The 23,563-nt window shown below is 48.4% G+C and overlaps 1 protein-coding gene across 1 annotated transcript in view; it reads left to right on the forward strand.

Moving 5' to 3' along the window:
• Positions 1-10,143, forward strand: part of LOC119386311 (uncharacterized) — a 51,055-nt gene extending 40,912 nt beyond the window's left edge. The window contains exons 3-5 of the mRNA XM_037653636.1: positions 111-664; positions 9,911-10,004; positions 10,075-10,143. Coding sequence (XP_037509564.1) covers positions 111-664; positions 9,911-10,004; positions 10,075-10,143 — 717 coding nt within the window. The remainder of the gene's footprint in view (positions 1-110; positions 665-9,910; positions 10,005-10,074) is intronic.
• The last annotated feature ends 13,420 nt before the right edge of the window (positions 10,144-23,563 follow it).

A 23,563-nucleotide genomic window follows, 5' to 3' on the forward strand; every position in this document is an offset into this window, starting at 1 on the left:
CGTTTTTTGTTTACAGTGTGGAGGCTATCGAAGCTCGGGCACTTTCCTCGTTTACGCCGAAACCGAAGTGCTTTCTGAGGTATGTCGACGACTGCTTCAGTGTTTTGCAGCGGCAGAACCTCGACCTATTCACGGTTCACCTCAACAGTATGCATCCAGCAATTCAGTTCACAGTCGAAGCGGAGTCTGAGGGCCAGCTACCGTTCTTGGACGCCCTGGTGAAACGCGATGGCTCAGGCTTGTCGTTCAAGGTGTTTAGGAAGCCCACTCACACTGGCCGCTACCTCAACTACAGATCGGTGCACCCGGCTTCGCAAAAGAGGTCCGTTGTCGGCTCTCTTCTTCGTCGGGCGGAAAGGGTATGCACGACAGGGGAAGACCGTGCGGGTGACAATGCACTGGTGCGGCAGGAGCTGATGGCGTGTGGTTACCCTGAGTACCTAATTGACTCAGTAGGGCGCCAGTTGGCTCGTGCAGTGCCCGCCCAATCTGGACCCACACAGAAACGGGCCGCAATTCCGTACGTTCCGGGAGTAAGCGAGCCCCTTGCACGAGTTCTGCGGTCTTATGACGTGCAGGCTGCGCACGTCCCGTCCAGGAAGCTCCGGAACGAACTCGTACGTTTGAAGGACCCTCTTGAAAAGGAAAGGTACCCGGGTGTTGTGTACGTCATCCCCTGTGCGGACTGCCCTTACGTCTACGTGGGGGAAACCGGCAACTTCAAGACGAGACTTCAACAGCACAAGAATGACGTCACGAATAAACATGTTGCGTCCAATGCCGTGGCCGAACACTGCGCAACTACGTCACACGCTATCAGCTGGAAAGACGCCCGTGTGATTGCCAAGGAAAAAAATCGTGCTACACGCCTTTACCTGGAGTCCCTGTTCATCCAAACTACGCCGCACACCCTTAATCGCAACGAGGGTAATCTTCCTCCGATGTACGCCAGGTGTCTTGGTCACGTGATGCGCCGCGCTTAAAAAGGCGAACTGCTGTGCCGATCTTTTATTGTGAACATGGTTCCCGTGGGGGAGCCGAAACGTCAATACATTCGTTTTTAAATCATTTGGTCGGTGTCCGGATCCCTTTAACTAGTATGTTTCATCCCGGCCAGACGGGTTTCCGTCATACTCTCAACTTCATTACAAGAGGTTGTAATACGAACAAACGCATGTGTTTTGTATTCAGGTATTTCTATTTGTGTGTATATGTGTTTGTGGGTTCAGAGCTTGAAGACATGTAATATATACTTAGTGTGTTCGCATAATTTTGTGTTCAGATACCACTGAACTAAGATTTAGGAGTATTGAGAATAATAATAATAATAATAATAATAATAATAATAATAATAATAATAATAATAATAATAATAATAATAATAATAAGAAGAAGAAGAAGAAGAAGAATAGGTATTTTCTTTCTCATCGAGAAGATGAGGGAGGCTGGGAAAAAAAGCTGATAAGCAGCTTGACTAGATCCTGCCCCAAAAAGTACACTTTGTCGATTTTACAGCAGTGCAGATCAACAGCCTTATTAATCAGGCATATAAACAGAAAGTTAAAAAACAATGGAATGAGTGAGAAACAATTATCAGCAACAATGCAACGCATTTTCATTGGCAATAAAATTTCTTCATTTCCTTTTTTGCATATTTTAGTGTTTTGAAAAAAATGTTTTGCGTAGATGCGCTGAAAATCTAGATTGACTCATCATATGCGGTATTGGCATTTTTGTTTTTAATATGATTACCAGTTTTGGTTGGATATATGAAGTGTAAAAGCTTCAAGACTTGGAGATGTATATCTCCAAGTCTACGGCGCTTGTAGATGCATAAACAGTGGTCACTAATATCAGACGCACCAACGATGTAAATTACTGTGTCAATATTGGTAACCACTAGATTGAGTGCTGACGCACGGGAGCATGCAAGTGGAGTTGGCGCACTAACTAGATTGAGTCCACTAGAAAGTCGATGGTTCTTTAGCTCGCGATTGACACAGTTTTCCTCTACTGCGGTAATATTGGTATCTCCTGCAGAAATAAGGAGGTAGTTATGACAACGTGCACATATACTTCCAAAAAATCTCGTAAAGCTGCATCAGACTTGCCATGCTGCCATTTGGCGATCGGTGTAATACAGATATAAGCTCATCTTTAAATTGAACTGTAAGTATATCATAGTCCTCTCTTAGCTTATTGAATTGAGGGACGACGTGGCAGTTCTTTTTGTCGCAACGCGCAAAGCAACCCCACCTCCTCGCTTATGTGTCCGAGTAAGGTAGAATGTATCGTAGCCATTCAGAGATAAAGTTGGTTCATCACTTCTACCCCAAATTTCTTTCAACATAATGTGGGAAAATTTCAATTGGCATTGTTCTAAAAAGGGTGCGACGTCGTCACTTTTATGGTTAATTGACGTTGTATTAATATGTAGAACTGACTTGCTTGTTGGGTTATATGGACAGATATCACGAGGAAAAGCAAGCTCTAGATAATTCATAGTGAACTAACACGAAGACAAAAAACATGGCTGATCCCTCCGTCATAGGAATCGGTATAACGCGAAAGGGAGACGTGTCTTCACAGAAGTAGTGCTTATTGTGTTGTGATATATGAGAGCTTGTACAATGTCTATCTATTCGTGTATGGCAGCTATGGCATCGTTTGACGTGGATGCACCCATGTTGACGCCTAGTGGCATGTCTCCATCGCAGCGACTAACGCCCACGATCATGATTGAACCGTTGGTTAGCTGAAGCTGTGAACGTATATTTGGACACAGCGAATCGTGAATCCCGCGTGAAGATGACATCAACACGCTCATAATCATCACTGGTACCCGATGTGCTCTTCTTCAAAACGTCCCTAATTAAGGAGGGAAACGGCACGGTGAGCGCTTTCTAGTAATGGGTAACCGACGCCTGTGCTCATGCATACATTAGCACATTGCGCTTAAACAACACGGCAGCAACGCGGTAGCTTGATGCAACGCGTATTGTGCAATCTGCAACGCGTATTGCAGCAGTTTTTTTAGTCGGTGCTCTCGCAGTCGAAGCAGATGGCGGCGGAGAAATCCCGTCGGTGCATGTGTGTTGGCGCACTACTCCGACGAGCCGGCGCACGCTAACACGGAGCGAAAGGCAAAGAACGCAAATGCTACCAGGGTGCCTCGGCGACGCCAGCCAATGCCACCTACTAGGTGGCGTTGCGCCAGCGCGCCCAGTGTCACTCGCTGGTATCGACACTTTAAACATGACCTCCGTTCGTGAAGTGTCCAGCAACTGCCGAGGTAGCTTAGACGGTTGAGCGTCGGGCGCTTAGCGTCGCGGCCGCATGGTCGTGGGTTGGATACCCAGCGGCGGAACTTTTTCTTGGTTTTTTCTTTCTCACCCGTTCGCGTCCATTACATTTATCAACGTCATAACAGTAGCGAAGTACTTGGTGGACCCCGGCGTAAAACACTCGTGTTAAAAAAAAACTTGGTTTCAAAATTTTAATAAGCACATCAACTGACATTGCTCGCGCAATGTCAGTTGATGTCAGAACCACTCTGCCCTCCAAAAATCCTGTCGATATCACGCTCGCTAGTTATGTGTACAGCAGGCACTTTAGCGCAGGACTCTCAAACACGCGGCCCGCGGGCCGCACGCAGCCCGCCAACCTTTGGCACGGGGCCCACGGCCTGCACATCACACTCTTCGTCCCCTATTTTTTATGATTATGTGGATGTTTGTGACATTGCTAAATGGGGCTCGCATTAGTTTCTCGCCTATCGTGATCCATAATGCTTTGTTCGGGTAAGCAACACAGGCGTGACTGGTCTTAAATTTTTCGTGAGGCACCCCATGCGGTCACCTTGTGTTGAAACACAGCCGCAAAACAAAAACTCTATACTTCAGTCCAGACTGTAGCCATTGTGGAGATAGGTATCGATATGTTTCTCGAATCCTTACGCCAAATAACCCTTGCAGAAATGATTCATATATATGAAATATGGGAAAGCCCTTCATTCCAATGGCAACGTTAGCTGCGAATTTGTTCGACTGACGACGGAAGGGAAAAACGGCGATCAGCGCTGGAGTTTGCGTCAATTTTTCCTGCAAGAGAAGCATTCAAGTTATGTTCCATGACTGGACACGTATGATGAATATTCAGGACTTTAACTGTTCTTGAATAGCTTGTGATGCATGATATTGCATTTGTAGCATGATCTGTTTGTTTTCATCCAGTTTCTTTGAACACCATCTAAGTTATATTGTGAGTAAATTGATACAAGCCGAGAGTGCATGTTTGTGTGATGCTTGTACTGCCCTATCTGAGAATATATTTTGTTTATGTTATCAACCCTCGGCTCTGACTCGGTCTTTGGACCACAACCGGCGTTCGCTGGTGCACTAAAAGGACCTAATTTAAATTGTCCGCGCTATCGTCGTGCGTTTCTGGGAGCCGAGACGTCAGCCCTTCGAAGCTGCCCGGTGATTCCCTCCCTATTAACGGGATAAGTGACATATGCGAAAATTGGTATGACGAGATGTTTCTGTATGGCGAACATAAATGGCAGGTGGTAACATGAAAATAATGACGTGCATGTTATGTAGGGCACGACACACATGCCACGCTCATGGTGCGCTCACGGCTGTTTCGCTAGCTTGATACACACCAAACTTGGCATTGCGCGACGTGGCTGTATCACTCGCCCGCTCGATTGCTCGAATTTGCCGCCCCATTGCGCGAGCAGCAAATTACATTTTCCTTTCTAGCTTCCTTTGCAGCATCAGTGCCGTGATAGGACGCTTTCGCGATCCGGTGCCATCGTTTGTCAGGCAAGTTTTTGCAGTGCAGAGGCCAGGCTCGAAGTCACCTCGCTTCAAAATATCAAATGTGCTTCTGTTGCCATTAGTGAAATAATACACAGCATCATACAAAGCAAATTTATTGATTTACGAGCTCACATACATTTCCTTGAGGTGTACGACGTTGCGCGTCCACCTGGAGAGAAGTTTATTACTTTTATGATTAAAAATGATGGGTTTACAATAATATATTAGAGCATTATTGCAAGTTCGCACTTGACATGATTGTGAAATATCCAACAATGTACAACATATTAAGCTAATTTTATGATGCAGACAAAACTGGCCCTTTCAGTGTCGGTTTCGTAGATGACGGGTGGTCTAACAATTCTGCTTGTATCTTTGAAAAGAAACTGCGTGGACAGAAACTTTATGCAACAAAATGATGTGCCATAAATTGCGCATTTAACATGATCAAAACAAAAAATAACATTTTGAAGAAAATTCCGCTTTTTCCACTTGGCCTCAAACCCTAATGGGAATTATACTAAAGTTGGTATTGCATAACATGACTGTATGAGGAACATAAATGATAACATAAAAGTCATGACATCCGTTTCATGTACAGCATGATTTACATGAGACGCTCATTATGCGCTCGCGGCCGTCTCGCTTGCTTGATATACACCAAAATTGGCAATGCGTGACGTGACTGTACGACGAAAAGAAATGACGAGTGGTAACATGACATCATGACATGCATTTCATGTACAGCATGGTTTACATGCGATACTCATGGTGCGCTCGCGGCCGTTTTGCTAACGTGATATACACCAATAATGACCTTGCGTGGCGCGACTGTATGATGAACCAAAATGACGGGTGGTAATATGAAAACCATGACTTGCATGTCACGTAGGGCATGATTTGCATCTCACGCTCATGGCGCGCTCGCGGCCGTTTGGCTCGTTTGATATACACCAAAAGTGATATTGCGTGACACGACTGTATGATGAAAATAAATGACGAGAGGTAACATAACAGACAGGCTGATGATGATGATGATGATGATGATGAACATAACAATGATAGCTTGCATTTCATGCACAGCATGATTTACATGCGATGCGCATGGGGCGCTCGCGGCCGTTTCGCTTGCTTGATATTGCCACGCCCGCTTCTTGTTTTATTTTGATGTATTCGGGTTTGACCAGCAAGGACTGTCAGCAACGCTCGACGCTGAACGCGCCGCAGTGTTTGAGAAGCTTCGCGATTGTAGTAGATCGCTTTGTTAAGGTTACGCGCAATCTTAACAAAGTGATCCGGACGCCCCCACGAAGCGCTTACCCAAGCCCAAGCCATGACGAGGACGACCGCAAAGAAAACCCGGATCGTCGAACAAGACGCAGGCGGATGGGACTGCAACCAGAGTACGGGCTCCTTCCCTAAAAAACCAGGTAGCCTCAGATCCCAACATCGACCGCAGCGACGGTGACGGACCCCGTGCAGCGTGAGCCGATCCTTCTCCGGCAGCACAAGGAGCCGCCAACATTCCGCGGGTCGTCATTCAAATGGCTCGAAGCCTACGGCCGAGTCGCCCTTTTCAATGCCTGGACCAGCGAAGACAAGCTATGACATGTGTACTTCTACCTAGAAGACGCCGCGAGGACGTGGTTCGAGAACTGAGAATCCGCGCTACAAACATGGGATTTTTTTCGGACGACGTTCCTAAGCACGTTCACGAGCGTGGTCCGCAAGGAATGAGCCGCAGCTATGCTGGAGTCCCGTGTGCAGCTGCCCAATGAAAACATTACCATCTACACGGAAGAGATGGCTCGCCTTTTTTCGACACGGCGAGCCAAGTATGCCCGAAGAGAAAAAAAGTCAGGTTCCTCATGCGGGGTGTAAAACAAGAACTTTTCGCTGGATTGATAAGGAACCCGCCGAAGACGGTCGATAATTTGCTGCGGAGGCTTCGACAATCGAGAAAACGCTCGACACGCACACGCGGCAATACAACCGCAGCTTCTTTGCCACAAGCTAACGCAGACGTTCAAGCGCTAGGATCCACCGACATGCGTGAGACGATCCGAGCAATCGTGCAAGAGGAGCAGCGAAAAATTCTACCTTCATCACAACCTCAAGTAGATTCCCTCGCCGACATCGTGCGCCAGGAGGTCGAGCAGTCACTGGGCGCCTCAGCCAGCAGAGCCGCAGCTGCAAGCTATGAGCTATGCTGCTGCGGCCCGCCGTCATGCCCCTCCTCCACGCCCACGCCAAGACGCCAAAGCGCAGCAGTACCGTCGCTAGACGCCGCCGCCGCCTCCGAACGCATCCCGCCCGCTTGCAGGCCAACGCTACGCCCCCCGAAAGACCGCGGTTTGGCGTTCCCCTGACAACCGCCCGCTCTGCTACTACTGCGGAGAAGCCGGCCACACCTGCCGCCGCTGCCAGTACAGTCAGATGGGTCTGTGCGGCTTCGCCGTCAACGCACCGCGTCCACAGCGCGGTGAGCAACCACGTGATATCGCCGACTACTTGGCCACCACTGAATGGACACCTCGGTGTTTCCCGCACGCTCGCGAGAATATATATAGAAGAAAAGTTCTACTGGCCTCGCCTCACTGCCGATGTCACCCACTAAGTAAAGTCTTGCCGAGACTGTCAACGACGGAAGACGCCGCCGACAAGGCCAGCCGGACTTCTTCAGCCGATCGAGCCACCTCGGCGACCGTTCCAGCAGAACGGGATGGACCTCCTGGGGCCGTCCCCAACGTCGACTTGCGGCAATAAGTGGATCGTAGTAGCTACCGACAACCTGACCTGCTACGCCGAAACACGGGCCCTGCCCAAAGGCAGTGCCGCCGAAATAGCCAAGTTCTTCGTTGAGAACATCGTCCTACATCATGGCGCCCCAGAGGTCCTCATCACGGACAGAGGTGCTGCTTTTACTGCGGACCTAACTCAGGCAATTCTGAGATACATCCAGACAGGTGACCGCCGCACAACCGCCTAGCACCCGCAGACAAATGACCTCACTGAGCGTCTAAACAAGGCAATCCCTGACATGCTGGCCATATACGTCGACGTCGAACACAAGACCTGGGATGCCATCCTTCCGTACGTGACCTTTGCATACAACACGGCCGTGCAAGAAACGACCCAGATGACGCCCTACAGGTTGGTCTACGGAAGGAACCCGGCAACGACGCTCGACGCCATGTTACCCAACATCTACGACAAAGAAAATCTCGGCGTCAATGTTTACCTTCAGCGCACCGAAGAAGCCCGACAGCTGGCCCGCCAACGCATCAAGAATCAACAGATGACCGACAGCCGCCGTTAAAATCTTCGACGACGCTTCGTGGAATACTAGCCCGGCGACCGTGTTTGGATCTGAACGCCGATACGCCGACGTGGGCTCAGTGAAAAACTTCTTTGGCGATACTTCGGGCCATACAAGGTGCTTAGACGTTTCGGCACTCTTGACTACGAGGTCATCCCGGACGGCATTACGAACTCGACTGTCAACCTGAAGTCGTTCATGTCGTGCGCCTTAAGCCGTTTTTCGCGCGTTAGCGAACCTGGGACTCTACTTCTTTTTTTTATTGACGCCAGTATGGCCTACGGCATAAGTTAAATAAAAAGAAAGGGTTCAGTTTCGCTGATAAAGGCCTTCCTTTGTTATTGTAGTTTATTTGTGTATGCACTTGTTTTCTTCCCTTCTATGTTCTTTCACAAGAATCGGGATGATGCTTTTTCAGAGGGGATGCAATGCCACACCCACTTCTTGTTTTATTTTGATGTATTGGGGTTTGACCAGCAGGGACTGTTAGCAACGCTCGATGCTGACCGCGCCGAAGTGTTGGAGAAGCTTCGCGATAGATTGTAGTAGATCACTTTGTTAAGATTGCGCCCAGGACGCGAATAGTCTAGATTATTCCAGAGCTTGCGCAACCACCAGTGATAAGACTAGAAAGTTCGATACTTGATGTATAAAAGACGGCGCCTCCCAGCCATGAGCAGCTTATCGACGGCCGACGCCCTGTTCGCCGCTATCAGTGTGCAGCGTGTATTGCTGTAGTTTGAGTTTTCATTTCCCGGCCACAAGTTCGGCAAAATAAAGAGTTTTATCTTGAACACGCCGACTGCTGTCTTCGTCGACGTCACCACCCCGTGACAATATACACCAAAACTGGCACTGCGTGACGCGACTGTATGATGAATATAAATGACAGGTGGTTGCATGAAAATGATGGCATGCGTGCCATGTAGGGCATGATTTACATGAGACGCTCATTGTGCGCTCGCGGCTGTTGCGCTTGCTCTATGTGCACCAAAATTGGCATGTTCGGACCAATTTCAGCTGGAACCCTGTGCAAAACAGCAATCTCAGGAGCGCTCACAGGATAAGCAATCTTTCCTGCAGTCTGTTGCAGCAATGCATCACGGCTTTCGCCTTTTGTTTCCGGAACACCCTTGATCGCTACATTGTTAATGAGCGAATATTGCTGCCATTCAGCAGCCTGTTCTGTTACCGGCTCATTCGTTTGAGTCAGCTCTAAAATATGCGACGGACAACAAGAATGTTGGCATCATTCACAGTTTGCACTTGTAAAATGTTTGTCCTTCGCCCTTGCCAGGCGCACGTCCATCTCTACACACGTGTAAGCAAAAAAAAGTGCAATAGACTGACAAAGTCAAAGACGAAAAAAAGCCACTGGGTTTTCTCAGGAATCTCTTGTCGCTGCCAGTTCTTCCGGTGCTCCGTCCAGGAACAGGGTCGCATGCACCGGCGTGCCGAAATGCCAAAGCTTCGACAGTACGATTGGGAGCTGATGAAATTGCTCGCGAGACGAGCAGGCGATGGTGACGGAGAGGGAAACGTAGGCCGAGGCATTCTCGGTGACGATGTCCGAGCGGCCGTGTCAGATGTCCTCGGTAGGAAAAAAGCCGTGCTATGGTTCTGTAGGATCCGACGCCTTATGCTGGTGTTCGAATGATGGGAACGGATGTCGTCGTCCTTAAGAAACAGCGAGATTTGGACAAGAGTTTGTTGGCCAAAGACGCCGGATAAGAAGTGTCTTGTGTGCGTGTTACCGCAATTTGCACAGGATCTGGGTAGAGGAACCTGTGCTTGAGAAGTGCCTCATCGAAGGTGGAGGCACAGCAGATCTGCATATGTCGGAGGGATCGCCGAGCTTTGTGGTGGGCGGGAGTTCGTGCACGTAGCGTCGCTCGAACAGAACCGTGAGCTCCAGCGTATGGTCTTTGACAGTGTCCAAGGGTGCAGATAGGCGGTCAGGAGGTCACGCAACTGCAGAGCAACGTCACGGAGGGCGGCTAATACGGGGGGGGGGTTCCACTGAGAGGTTACGTGCGCGGCCTGAAAGGTGACCTGCACCTGAATGATGTCGGTGGCTGTAAGGCGGAATCTTGTTGACGTAACGTGCCACAGGTGAACAGCATCGGCGTCGGACTGAGCATTTGAGGCATCGTCGGAAGATCGGCTTGTGTTCATGGTCCAAGCCACCATTGCGTCGCGTAAGTAGGAAACACCTAAAACACGACCTTCTCACAAGGCTACCTTTTCAGTCCGCTTTTTATTTTCTTTACAACACCAGCGCGCCCTTATGCCGTCACCACGCGTCGCGGTCATAGTTCACAAAAACGTCATTAGATTACGTGATGACGGCGTCAGAAATGTTGGCGCTTTGTGACATCATGAGGACGTCATATGTTGACGTGCTTAGTGACGTCATGTTGCACTGAGAACACGGGACTTTTGGGACGCCGATGGACGCGCATTCATTCTTATGCTTTACGTGAGTTTTGACCGACTTTTCCTACATAGATTATTCATCATCGTTTGTGACGACGCCGGCTACGTCTCGCGAAGTATCGTCACGCTTCGCCAAGTCTCGTAGACTTATGAGACACATAAGCCCTTAAAAGGTAAGGAATCGCGTGGGCGTCACCGTGTTCCCGCATTCGCGGTGTTTTACGCGCAACTGTGCACGTTCATAACGAGCATTGACCGTACATGTTAATAATGAGCACTGGTTAGTGTCGGCTCCATCGTCACTCTCTAATGCAAGACATAAAAATTGCACCATCTCCCACTAAAGGGAACCATGTGGGGATGCGAAGCAGCGCATGGGTCGACTTAACCTTCCGTTCATCACGGGCACCTTGCCCGATGTTAACGCGTCCTTGCAAGTGGAGCACACCATGAATTCACTGTAGTTGCTGTTGCTGTTACTCGTCCCGAACTCTTGTTGGAGCACGCCACGCGTGTTCGTCGCGCATCTGCAGAATCTCGTTCCCCGACGCCATCACGTGATTGCTGAGAGAGTGTAAGGGAGAGAGGCGTCAGCGTCTTACCCAGCCCCTTACTAAGGCCCGAACGCGCTAGCGCGTGCCAGCGCACATGGTTTTGTCTGCGTTACGCCAAACTACGACAGCATACGGCAGCCGGGGCCCCTAAAGTGCTCTGCACGTATCATCATCAAGGCGCTCGAAGAACAAGAGGAAGAAGACCTCTCCTTGGCGCGTGCGCGCGCTCAGATGGCTATCCTAGGTGGTAGAAAGCGGACGGTCGCCAATGGAACTACGGACACAGCCCAGCGCAAAAGCTGCTTCGCATCTAATAAACGATCGATATTATTGTGTAGGCTTCGTAATATCAGTTTATCCTCTGTTATTACGGCCTACCTCAGCCTAATTTATCCACACACCTCAGCCAGGCCCGTAGCCAGGAATTTTTTTCGGGGGGGGGGGGGGGCTCTTGTTGAAAACCTTGACTATTTGATGAAAACGCCTATTTTGATGATTTATTTGCGATAAAACACCACGTGTCATCAAAATTTCGGGGGAGGGGCCCGGGTACGGGCCTGACCTGAGCTCGTTCTGCCAGAAGCGGTTATTTATATAGCGCCTTCTGTACGAACAGAGACTCGATATCGACTGATCTGCCGGTGACAGCAGAGATTAGCCCTTCTCCTAATTAACCCCACCGCTGTGGCGCAGAAATAGCTCGCGCTGTTGAAAGCAGGCGGCGAGCTACCGTGCTTAAGAAGCTTGCTTTCACGAACGTCCTATCGCTTTTATGCAAGCGTCTGCACTATTCGGCACATTCTATCAATAAGAGGGAAAAGAAAGAGCGTAGCCTATATCCTATAGTACACTCTTTCTATAGCTCATATTAAGAGGACCTGCCTGGGTCCGATGATTAGTTAGGGCAACAGAATAGATGCGAGAAGAAATGCGTTGAAGCGCAAGGGAGCGCTTACTCTGCCTGGAGTCGCAGAATATCACTCGGGAGTATTGAATTATTCAAGGCAAAGGTCGCGTTTTACGAGACGCAGTGGCTAGAAGGTTTCAACGGAGGTGAAAGTTGTAGGTCGGTAAACTGTGAGATGCCAGGGCACCTTGTAGAACTCCAGATGGTCGAAGTGTCCCGAGCCCTTCACTACGGCGTGCGTCGGTACACTAACGCGGTTTAGTGGCTTTAAATTCCACATATTATTATTATTATTATTATTATTATTATTATTATTATATTATTATTATTATTATTATTATTATTATTATTAGTTTATTATTATTATTAGTTTCATGACGCAGATCTCCACACCTATTTCTCAGAGACGACAGGTTGACGTAATTTACTGTGACTTGAGCAAGGCTTTTGACGTAGTCAGCCACAAACTGATTATGGTTAAACTTGCGCACTTTGATGTTGACTTGTCGGTTGTGAATCTCCTGCAGAGCTATCTACTCAATAGATATTGATATTGATATTGTTATTATGTAGCCGTAAATGGCCAAACGTCTTCTTTGTATAAAGTGACTAGTGGGGTCCCTCAAGGGTCGGTATTAGGCCCACTCCTATTTTTATTTTCCGTTAATGATGTTTCTTTTGCTATTCGTAATTCTTCTTTCCTCTTGTATGCCGATGACATCAAGATTTTTAAGGAAATTCATTCAGTTAACGACTGTCGCTTGCTGCAGTCAGACTTGCGCTCTTTTTCCGAATGGTGCAACGGTAATAACCTTTCTCTGAATACCTCGAAGACAAAATTCATGTCTATCACTCGCAAAACATCTAGCGTGTCATTTTAATACTCTGTCAATTCTGTGTCCTTATCCAAGGTTTATGAGATATGTGATCTTGGTGTTGTTATTGACAGCGCGTTAAACTTTACTGGTCACGTTAAGCGTGCTGCTATGCGGGGCCTTCGTTCTCTCAGATGTGTTTGTAGAATATCTCGAGAATTCAGGTCTCCCATGGCCCTCCACAAATTGTACACGGCAATATGTCTTCCACAACTTGAGTATGCGTCCGTGATATGGAATGTCATTGCTCAATCCAGCGCTAACACCATTGAACGAGTCCAGAAAAAATTCCTCAGCATATATAACCATCGCTTTGCTAAAAATGACTCTGGATCTCGTTCAAATACTGCTGAATTATTATCACTGCCATCACTTCACTGCCGACGAAATCGTTCTGATCTCTTATTTCTTTACAAGCTAGTCCACGGTATCATATCCTGTCCTGTACTTCTCAATTGTGTTAATTTTCGAATTCCGCGTAAGTTAACCAGAGAGAACAGACCGTTTCATGAACCCGCCTGCTTCTTCCCACACTCTACCGTTCACAGAATACAAATTCTCTATAATGTTAATTTTCTTGATCTTGACGCTTTTCATAGTCCACAATCATTGTTTTTATCCGAGCTTTGCACTGTTCTCACATAGTGTGGCACAATCTACAAAGTCTTCCCTTCTCAGTATTTCCGCATAGTTGTATATATGCAATGTAATTTTTTATTCCCCGTCAATATTTCTCGTGTTGTGTTATTTTACTCCCCCCCTTTAGTGTTCATTTCTCTTCGTCTACGTGTTGTTGCTCTTTTTATTTCTGAAAACTGTTTGTACTGTTTATTTTTATTGTTTTTTTTGCGTGCACCTGCACAAAGACCTTACGGTTGTTCCTGGGCACGTTAAATAAATGATTGATTGATTGATTGATTGATTGATTGATTGATTGATTGATTATTAATGATGATGAGGGCAACATGCGATACGCCTACAAAGAAAAGATGGCTACAAAGGAACGACGCGAAATTTGACGAAACACAAGACGAAGAGTGCCCTTTCTTGGGCGAGTTGGAAATTCATCCTGAAAAGGGTAGCGCTTGTGAACACGGACTACAGTAAGGCACACGGACACACAGACAGGAGCGCCTCTAGCGACTGCGTTTTATGGACCCGATAAGCTAAGCTGCTTGTCTAAGCTGACCGATCCTGACAATTAAAAACTGTAAGGGTGCCAGAATCCTTTGGTGCCACGCGCAGGAGGAGTGGCATGCAGTTTACCCCTGAAATGTGGGGGATTAAAATAAATCGGCCACGCGGGTCGATGTATCAGTGATCGCTAACGGGAGCACAAGCAAAACGTTGCTCGGTACAGAGAGGGGCACCTGTCCATACATTGCAATGAGTGCTGCTGTCAGTGCACTGGGCGAATCACAGAAGCGAGGACCATAGTCAACGAAGGCGCCAAATGTGTCAGCACAAACCAGTTGTGTTATCAAAAAAAAAAAAAAAAAGAACTGGTCTTCTTGAATTCGTCAGTGCGTTGAAGTTGTCACGTAGCCGTAAAGCGACGTAATATGTAGCGCGGATTTTCAATAAAGAGTGGTCGCTAGAAGCGCTTCCGTATGCGTGTCCGTGTGCCTTCCTGTAGTCCGTGTTCACAAGCGCTACCGTTTTCGCAAGATACAACGACAACAACGCTGACTTGATTCATTTCTTTGCGTGTGAGGAAACATCAGCAAACATCACGGCCACAAGTGCATGCTGTGCGTGTCCCCTGGGGGTGAAGAAAAAGGCAGCTTCGACGATCAGCCCTGCAGTGGATGCCCGCCAACCGCTTTGTGTGCGTTGTGCTTTTCGCGCATGTCGATCCCGCCCTATTCCACTGAACACGCTCCAATGAGAAAGCTTAAGAATAGGGCTCGTACAGCGTTGCTTGGGTGCATACGCTGCTTTCGAAATATTGCGTACGTACCCAAGAGGTGAGCGTATGACGCATGCACAGTGCCTCAGGTCGTTTCAGCTCCCATACTGAAGGCTTGTTTCTTTCAGTGCAGGCTAGGGCGTCGCTGCAGTGCGAATTACGCTCGTAGCATCATGGGTCCCGTCACCGAGGTGGAATAATGGATGATTTGTGACAACACACCGAGAGTGAAATAAACAACTGATGTCTGCCAATATAACAGGACCATTCAATGACCGTTGCCAGCTTATTTGCCATAGCTAGCGAACCTCAATAATACTGCCTTATTCTAACGCAAGCGCAGAAATTTGCAAACTTCGCATGTGCTTCGACAGCGCACAGTAAAGCCTTCTCGGCACGCAGCCGATAAAACGGCATCAGAAGCAATGCGTGTAACGCTTTCCAAACGATGGTCGTCGAGGGTGTACCTCGAATAAAAACTCGCAGAAACGTCCCTACACTCGTCAAAGAAGTGTCCCTGCATGAGCACGCGAAAAATACGAGCTGTAGAAATCACGGTGTTAAAATGTTTTATAAATGCGCTTATTAAGTTCTAACGCGAGGACTATAGACCTAATGCGAAATATGCTGCCATCTAGCGGCCGCCGTGTGCATTTAGGCCATGTTGAACGCTAAGCGCGCTCCGTATGTGCACTACACACGGAGCGTACATATCGATTTGCGGCGGCTGATAGCAACGGCAATGCCGACATATTTTCGTGTACCGTTTTGTTCATAATGAGGAAATTGGGATGCTGAAAAAAGTATGCAGGAAACTAACCTCCATGTTGCTATATTTCCTCGCGGCCGACGAGAAGCAGGAGATCGTTTCGTTGCTCCAGCTACCGCTTACGAATTGTGCCGAATCGGGCCTGTTGGTTGATCATCTGAAGCACTTCGCAGCACAGTATGTTGTCTAGCACTCGCGTGTTGTCTGGTGTCGTTTCCTTTGTGTCTGTTTTTCCTGCGCTGCGAAGTGTTTATACAGCTTACGATTAACGCCGTCTTTACGTTCGCCATTCTTAGCAGATGCGCTATGTGACATCATTGACGCTCATCAGAGTGTGGGATGCCGTGTCGGTAAAAGGACGCATCCCAACATAAAACGTAACAACTGTTTATTGACGGAGTAGCAGCAGCGGGGCGAGCATACCGACGCTGCGCTCAGTCGGGTAGCGAAGGAATGAATACTTCCGAGCTTGGCAGCTTGGTTTTAAAGCCACCGTCGGTGACGTAAGCCTCCGGTGACGCTGCGGTGATACTTTTAGTGTCACACTGGAACGAGACAGTTTTCGCGCCGTGTGCTTGCCAGGCACAGACCAGGCGACTTCATGTACGTGTTTCATCGCGGCTACTGGCGCATGCATGCACCGCTGTCAACGCCATTACTTTGTTTATTAGATTGCGATAAAAATTACATGTTAGACAGGTAGGTTGTGCGCGTCATCAATTCTCAACGAACGAAGCCATTGTGCGGGAGCGTGTTGTTTATTGTTTGTTTTCGACTGTGGAGTTTAACAAAGTAGCATTTGGTCGGATGCTCTGCGCGCGTATTGCTTCGCTATACATATTTTTCAAGCATTTTATGCGCTATCACTCACAAATTCAGAGCCTGACCGCCCCCCACTCTCCACCTTATTTTTTAGATGTGAAGCATCTCTTGTTTGGGGGTATGTCCCGCGGCATGGTAGTCCGCACTCACACTACGCATGCACAACTCTCCTGTAACCCTCTCTCCAACAGCTGCGCGTTACTCTCTCCACTTCTCTCCCAGCAGCTACTTGCGCTTCTCCTGCGTTCTTGCTTCTGCTTTCGCGGCTCATGCGCTACTCTCCTCCTCCAGTCTCCTCTCCTTCAAGTGGTAGAGCGCTGCGCGCGTTCAGTCCAGCGCTTGCTTCCGTTGACTCCTCTGAAATGCGGGCTCGACATGCCGAAATTCTCTCCTGCGAAGCGCTGCGATGAGCGCCAGTGCATGCGCACCCCCTCCCCCTCTCTCTCCTCTCCTACGCTGCCCCCCTCTCGCGCGCCTGTAGCCCGCGTTCCCCGCTCGCCCTGTGAGAATTAACGGCCAGGCTAGAGGGAAGAAACGACGCGCGTAGCGTTCCTCTTCGCGTTCCACGACGCGAGATCAGTAGCATGCCCAACGAACGCCAGCGGAACGCGATCGTGCAAGTCCTCCGGCTTCGCTTCGCCTCATAATCCCCTTTAGCGGGAGATGGTGTAATCTTTTTAATGTATATCCCACCAAGATATCAGGTTATCCCAAAAGCTGATCCTCCTGCGGAAAAAACCCGGTACTTACCCCTATGTGCTATGAGGTGTCAACAGATGCTTCAAAGTGCGGCACTTTTATTGCAGTTATATGGACAGTCTCGGCTGGTTTTTGCCGCCGCCGTCATTCACCGTATATAAGTATGTATATATATATATATATATATATATATATATATATATATATATATATATATATATATATATATATATATGTATATATATATATATATGTGTGTGTCCCAAAGAAACAAATTCAGAAAAATGCTTCCAAAGCGCAGAATCGAACAGGCGACCGCTCGCTTCACAGAGCATGGCGCTAACCACTACGCCACAAAGCGCAGATCCTTCAGGTAGCTAACGGCGAGCGTTGTATACACAATCTTTACCGCTGGCGGGACTAAGAGACGGCCGGCGCTTATAAGCGTTTCTTCATTACTGGCGAGATGGCGCGAGGAGCGCAACGGGCGCATTTAAAATTCGTCGGCCAGCTCGCTCGCTTCTTCTAATATTTGCGCAGGGAGAACCTTGCCCTTCCGCTGTCTGCTCGCGCGGTAGTTGCTGCCGGGGGGGGGGGGGGGGGCAGATCTTTCTGCACCGTAGCAGCGCGTCCATCGCGGGCCGCTTTTAGGGGCGAAGCTCCTTAAGGCGGCACCCGTTCGTCCCTCGTCGTGGTCGTAGTAGTGAGTAACAAGTCTTACGCTTTGACCTCCAAGGTGGTGCCGGTGGGAGATTTCTCCTGTGCGTTGTTGAACAATAAAAAGTTCGCAGCGTGCGCGTTAACTAAAAGCCGAATTCTTCTGTCTCTCATTCCCCATTAGCAGCCATTGGCATGTTCCAGTAGGAAACGTTAGTAGAAGTAGAAGTGTAAGTGTTAGCTAAAAGCCGACTTCTTCTGTCTCTCATTGCCATTAGCAGCCATTGTTTACCTCCAAGGTAGTGCCTGGTGAGATTTCTCCTGTGCGTGATTAAACAATAAAAATTTTGTTCAAAACGCCGTTGATTGATGAAATAAACCAACGAAAGACGCCAGATGTTTCGTAAAAGCAGAACGAAAGAACGCCAGATGTTTTTCTTAAAGTGTAGTAGTTGTATTTAGCCACCTCGCCCGATCGTCAACGGGCGAGGTGGACCGGCAACGGCGCGAGGACCCTGCCGTACGAGAGTTAAATCACACTAAAAGACATACTTCGCGGGCGATACACTCTAGTGAGCTTTCAACTTTTCGTCTTAATGTACATGATAAAGAAATTATTTCTACGAAAAACGCAAGGCACACCTTGAGCAATATGTTTGGTTTTGGGACGCTAAATGGAACCATGAGGCGATGCGAAGCCGGAGCACTTGCACGATCGCGTTCCGTTGGCTTTCGTTGGGCATGCTACCGACCTCGCGTCGTGGAACGCGCGTCCTGTCTTCCCTCTAGCCTTGCCTTTAATTCGCACAGGGCGAGCGGGGAATGCGGTCGCTCTTGGCGCTCTTTCGCTCGGGAGCGGACTTCTTCCTTGCATTTCACCGATCACAAGTGATAATGAAGGGACCACGTAAACCAACAGTACAATAAATGTTTGATGTTTAATATATACACGATGTTTCACACTCTTTATATTATGTACTGGGCGCATTTCACGGAAGAGTTTCACGGTTTACAGATGATTCCCTCCGTAGCTTCGCCCCACTCATCATCATTCACCCCGTGGATATGCTGTGATTTTTTTGCTATCGCATTCATTGCTTCGCCCTTGCGGCGAAACTGACTTGTTTTCGTATGAAACAGAAAAAGGTGATGCTTCGGGGAAATGGGTTATATTCGACCGTGGGTGCGCTATCGTTGATTATGCGCTGAGATGGTTTCGCTAGCGTTCAGTCGTCGACGCAGAACTGTCTTGCTGCAACGGGTTGAACTTATATGGCGCCAGTAGGCCGCGAAAGCGAACGATGTGAACGCGAATATTATTGACGTCTCGTGTTATTTACGAGCACATGACGCAAGGATATTCCACAAAATACTAACTAACGGCACCTACTTCTCGGAGCAACCAACACTTTTTATGTTCACTTTTCACGTGCGTGAGATGCGTAATTTTTTTACATTTAATCTTACAGTAATCCTGTACAGAACTTGCGTCGGTGACTACAGCATGGAAACATTTTTTATTTTAAAAAAATTTGACAACGTTTCAATTACAATTACATGCACAGCACATAAGGACGTAGGCTGCCCCTTATGCTTTGAAATGGGTCACATACTTACCGTCATCGCTGCGCCTAGTCGTGTCGCGCGCTAAAGCCTCTTCCCAATCATCCTACACTACACGCAGTATATTCAGATACCTTACAACGCTTTATTCGCTACACGGAAAACAGAGAGACAAGATTTCTAACCTAGCACATAGCTTCATCCTCAACCACGGCAGGCCTACATGTGACTAGGGGACAAACTAGTACCTTCGATCTCGTTGTCAGGCAGTTCTTTACACGTAACAACTGTCAGCACAGTGACTAGAAAATGTCGGTAACGTATGTACAACTTTTCACACTCGTTTGACATTTTTTTTATGCCCCAATTGATTACTATCAAAGGAGATGCAAGCAAGAAGTTATATCAGCGACAGCAGTGCAATTCGGACACAGGCCTCGAACACAGCGCCGGATCGGTAGCTTCGTCAAACCTCCGACAGATGGCAGCAATTTTGCATGAGGTCTATATGTCTAAAAATAACCATAATTACAAACAAGCATTATTCAGCACTCCTGGAAGAACTTACTATTAAAGAAGCAACTAATAACTGTTATCTACTAACTATTGCCTTATTAACACCGTATTTACTCTAATCGAGGCCGCCCTCTATTATAGGCCAACCCCGAAATTCGCAAGGGCAGAAAAAAAAATCATTGTACTCGAATGAAAGCAGAGCCCCCCGCGTTCACACATCGTTTTTTTTTTTTTTTTTGAAAAAAAAAAACATCGGCTTAGATTGGAGTAAATACGGCAAGTTACTGTTAAAAAACACTATGAAGCCATACAACATTCTTTATCAAAATGAAGTGTGTGTGTATGATAGAGAGAGACCAGGCATTTAGAAGACATGAGTGTCTCGACGAGCAAATTGCAGCCAAGCAGGGTGGTCATAACTGGTGGCCCTCACCGCCTTTCTATTCATTTTTGAAGCTGATACTCGCAATCGTATTCGAACGAATGTACTACAAGCAAGTTCTCTTACAGGAGGCCTGACCTGCCCGCAGACCTGGGATGGATTGGTGTGCTGGAGGGCGACGCCAGCGGGCACAGTGGCCCGGGTACAGTGCCCGAGTTACGTCTTCGGCTTCGATGCAGCAGGTTCCAGAACTTTCCCTCATTGCTTCGCGCTTCAGTAATGTAACCGTGTAGGATGTGCTTGCTAACCGGCATTTCAGTGTAAGCAAGAACCATAGTGCTGAACCTATGTCTTCATTCCTGAACTTGAAAGATCGTGTATTTTGTGTTTATGCAAGAAGCTGCTGTTCCATGTAACGTCCAGCCTAAGTTGGTCTCCACGGCTTTGAGTCTGTTGCGTAAATTCTGTGTGTTTCCTGCGACAAATGACCAGTGCAAATCACTGCCGATCAAGACGTCGACAGCTGTTGGGCTTTCAGGTTGATCGATGTGGGAGAAGTGACATCCTTTGGTTTCGATCTTGTCGATGAAATCTCTACTTGGTCTAGGAATGGATTGGCGGCTGATCTTTGTCGCGACGAGAGCTTCGACCTGCAGGAACCACGCAGTTAACTCAAAGTGAGGAGCACGCGCTGGAAGGTCTTCTCGTCATGTTGTCCTCCAAAATACCCCACTGCAAGACTCTCGTGATCGAGTACTCGACAATGCAATTTCTCAGCCAATTGCTAAGTCACGAAACTCCGCTGGTGGCTTCCATCGAATAAAACTCGAACTAGAAATTTACTTTCTTGGCCGGCTGCCCAAGCAACGGCGGTTTGCAAGTACAGGCTCCGTTTGGAATTGCCCGTTTTAATGATTTTGAGTCATCATAACTGGGGACCGGTAGTCGATTTCATTATGTGAGGGTCGCACATTGTTTCAACCATGGTGTCGATTGTACTTCGTACAAGTAACGTTCCTCCTGCAATTTTTTGCCAAATGATGCTGCAAAGCAGCGTCCGACACTTAGTAGGCGTTTCTTCTTTTCTCGAGCGGAATCGGAGTGTCGCACTGCTCTCTATAATGGATAGTCGAGTCACAGAAAAAGCAGGCGTTCTCTTGAGGAACTGGGTTTGCGGATTGGTTGAACGCTGATGGCGAGAAGAGGATGGCGCTACTGGCGCTACTGCGAAAATCGTCAACTTGGGACTTGGACGTGTCCTCTTTTACAGAAACGTGCAGGACTGTTCGCTCTCGAGCCTCTATTTCCGTTCGAATAAAAAACAGCAAAGACTGAATGCGCGCCGTCTGTTCCTCTGTGCTGTCCTTGTTGGCCTGTGCTTCCATCTTGTCCTCTTTGCTCTGTACTTTGGCGTGCGATGGTCTTGTTGAAGTTGAGGACTATGTCGTGAAGAAGCGACTTCAGGAGGATGGGGTAGACAATGGCGGAATAACTGTGTTCCGATACTCCGAGAGTCCTGATGGCGCTCGTCTGGTACTGCACCATGTCGTAGAGGCATCGAAGTCCTCGAAGATCGTTTGGAGGATCGAACGGATTGCATGTCGATGAGTCGCTGCATGTGAGCCTGAATTATCATGTCGGTCTAGGCAAATCGTTGTTTCAAAATGTACAGGGCTTCACAGTAGGAGTTTTCAGTTGCTGGAAGTCCCGCGATAGCCAATGCCGCGTCGCCGGTCAAGAGCGAACATAAATAGGTGAACCTGTCTACGTCGGTGAGTCCACCGTTGTTGTGTATCAGTTGGTTGAAGTGTTCCCAAAAGGGTGTCCACAACGACCGTTGGCCATCGAACTTCACGAGGTCGATTTTCGGAAGCTGGATGGCGGGTTGGTGCGTGCATTGCACGAGTTCAGTTGGTGTTGGTGGTAGTGCGCGGTTCTGGGACACCTGAAACTGACGTATCCGATACTTGAGCTTCGCGGACGTCGCTGTGGCTCGATCGTTGTAATCCACAACCCGGTCAAACTGCCTCCGCTTCGCTGGTTTACAGCGGAGGGTTGTTGCTCTCAATGCGGTAAACTGGCTAATAGCATAGCGCAGCAAGACACTAGGACAAAGAAGAAGTACGAGACGAACACAAGCGCTACGATGAACCAACGAGCCCAGACTCAATGCGGTGTGAAGTTGGTTGAGGTGCTCGTTGAGGATGCAAATCTGCTCTCCCGTAACGGCGTCTTGAGCGCGAGCGTTGCTTCGATCTCGTTGAGGAGGCGCGTTAATTGCAATCTCTCGGCTTTGCGCTTCAACTTGAGAGCTTCCATGTTTCGACTCCGCGTTGAGCAGCTATATGTCGGTACGTTGAACTCTTAGACAGGAAGGAGACTACCTTGGGGCCATCGATGTGGTTCACTCTTCCGATGAGTTTCGGCACCACTTGAAGGAAATCAAGCATCCCGATTCGTAGAAAAAGGAGTTTAATTACAATAAACAGCAGCCCCACTCCGTGGGTTGCTGCTGATGCGCGTGGTTCTGATGCACGAGAGTCCCTGTTTTTCCAGCAGGGTTTGAGGCGCGAGAAGCCAGCAGAAAGGTGGCCTATCAGGGCTGTCTTCGGCGAGTGGAAGACCAACGATGGGTGCGCCGCGTTTTTCGCTACATGAGCTTCAAGGGCACACAGACTGCGTGCACGTCTGGGGTGCGCACGTTGAGCCGCAAGTTCGGCTTCCTGGCTCAGCCGATACATACGTCAGGCACCCAAAAGCTGAGCAACGTAGTTCGACAGCGAGTACGAGAGGCGGAATCTGAAGAGGGGCGCTCTGCCATGCTCGACAAGTCAACCCTGGTGTTGTCTACCGTACATACAAGTCATCGCCGCCTATGGATAACTTCTATGACAAAGACGCAGGGAGTGGGCTCCTATTTGAAGCGCTCGCGGAAGCACTCCGATCCCTCCTATACCGACAGCGCTTTGACACATCCCAAACTGTGAAAAGCGCTGTTTGTCGAGCATGTGGGGAAGCTCGAGAAAGCACGATTCGCGTAATCACTCAGTGCGCCGGAGTGTCCCACCGAGAGGACCTACCACAAGCTTTGAGACGGTGTGGCGCCTCACATGGTCGTGGTGACAACCAAGGAGAGGCTACGCCAGTCGCGTTGGCTGGCCCGACAGCCCGGAGCCCGGACATGAGAGACGAGAGTAGGGACCGCGCTGTGGCAGTCACACAGGCACCTAGTGATCCGGACTAGGAGCTCTCTTCTTCTCTTCTAGTGTGTCTTTTTATTTCTTTTCATTTCTAACCGAAGGCTATGATGCAAAGGGAAAGCCACAGTTTCA

This window comes from Rhipicephalus sanguineus, chromosome 3 (genome assembly GCF_013339695.2).
Source record: "Rhipicephalus sanguineus isolate Rsan-2018 chromosome 3, BIME_Rsan_1.4, whole genome shotgun sequence".
NCBI lineage: Eukaryota > Metazoa > Arthropoda > Arachnida > Ixodida > Ixodidae > Rhipicephalus > Rhipicephalus sanguineus.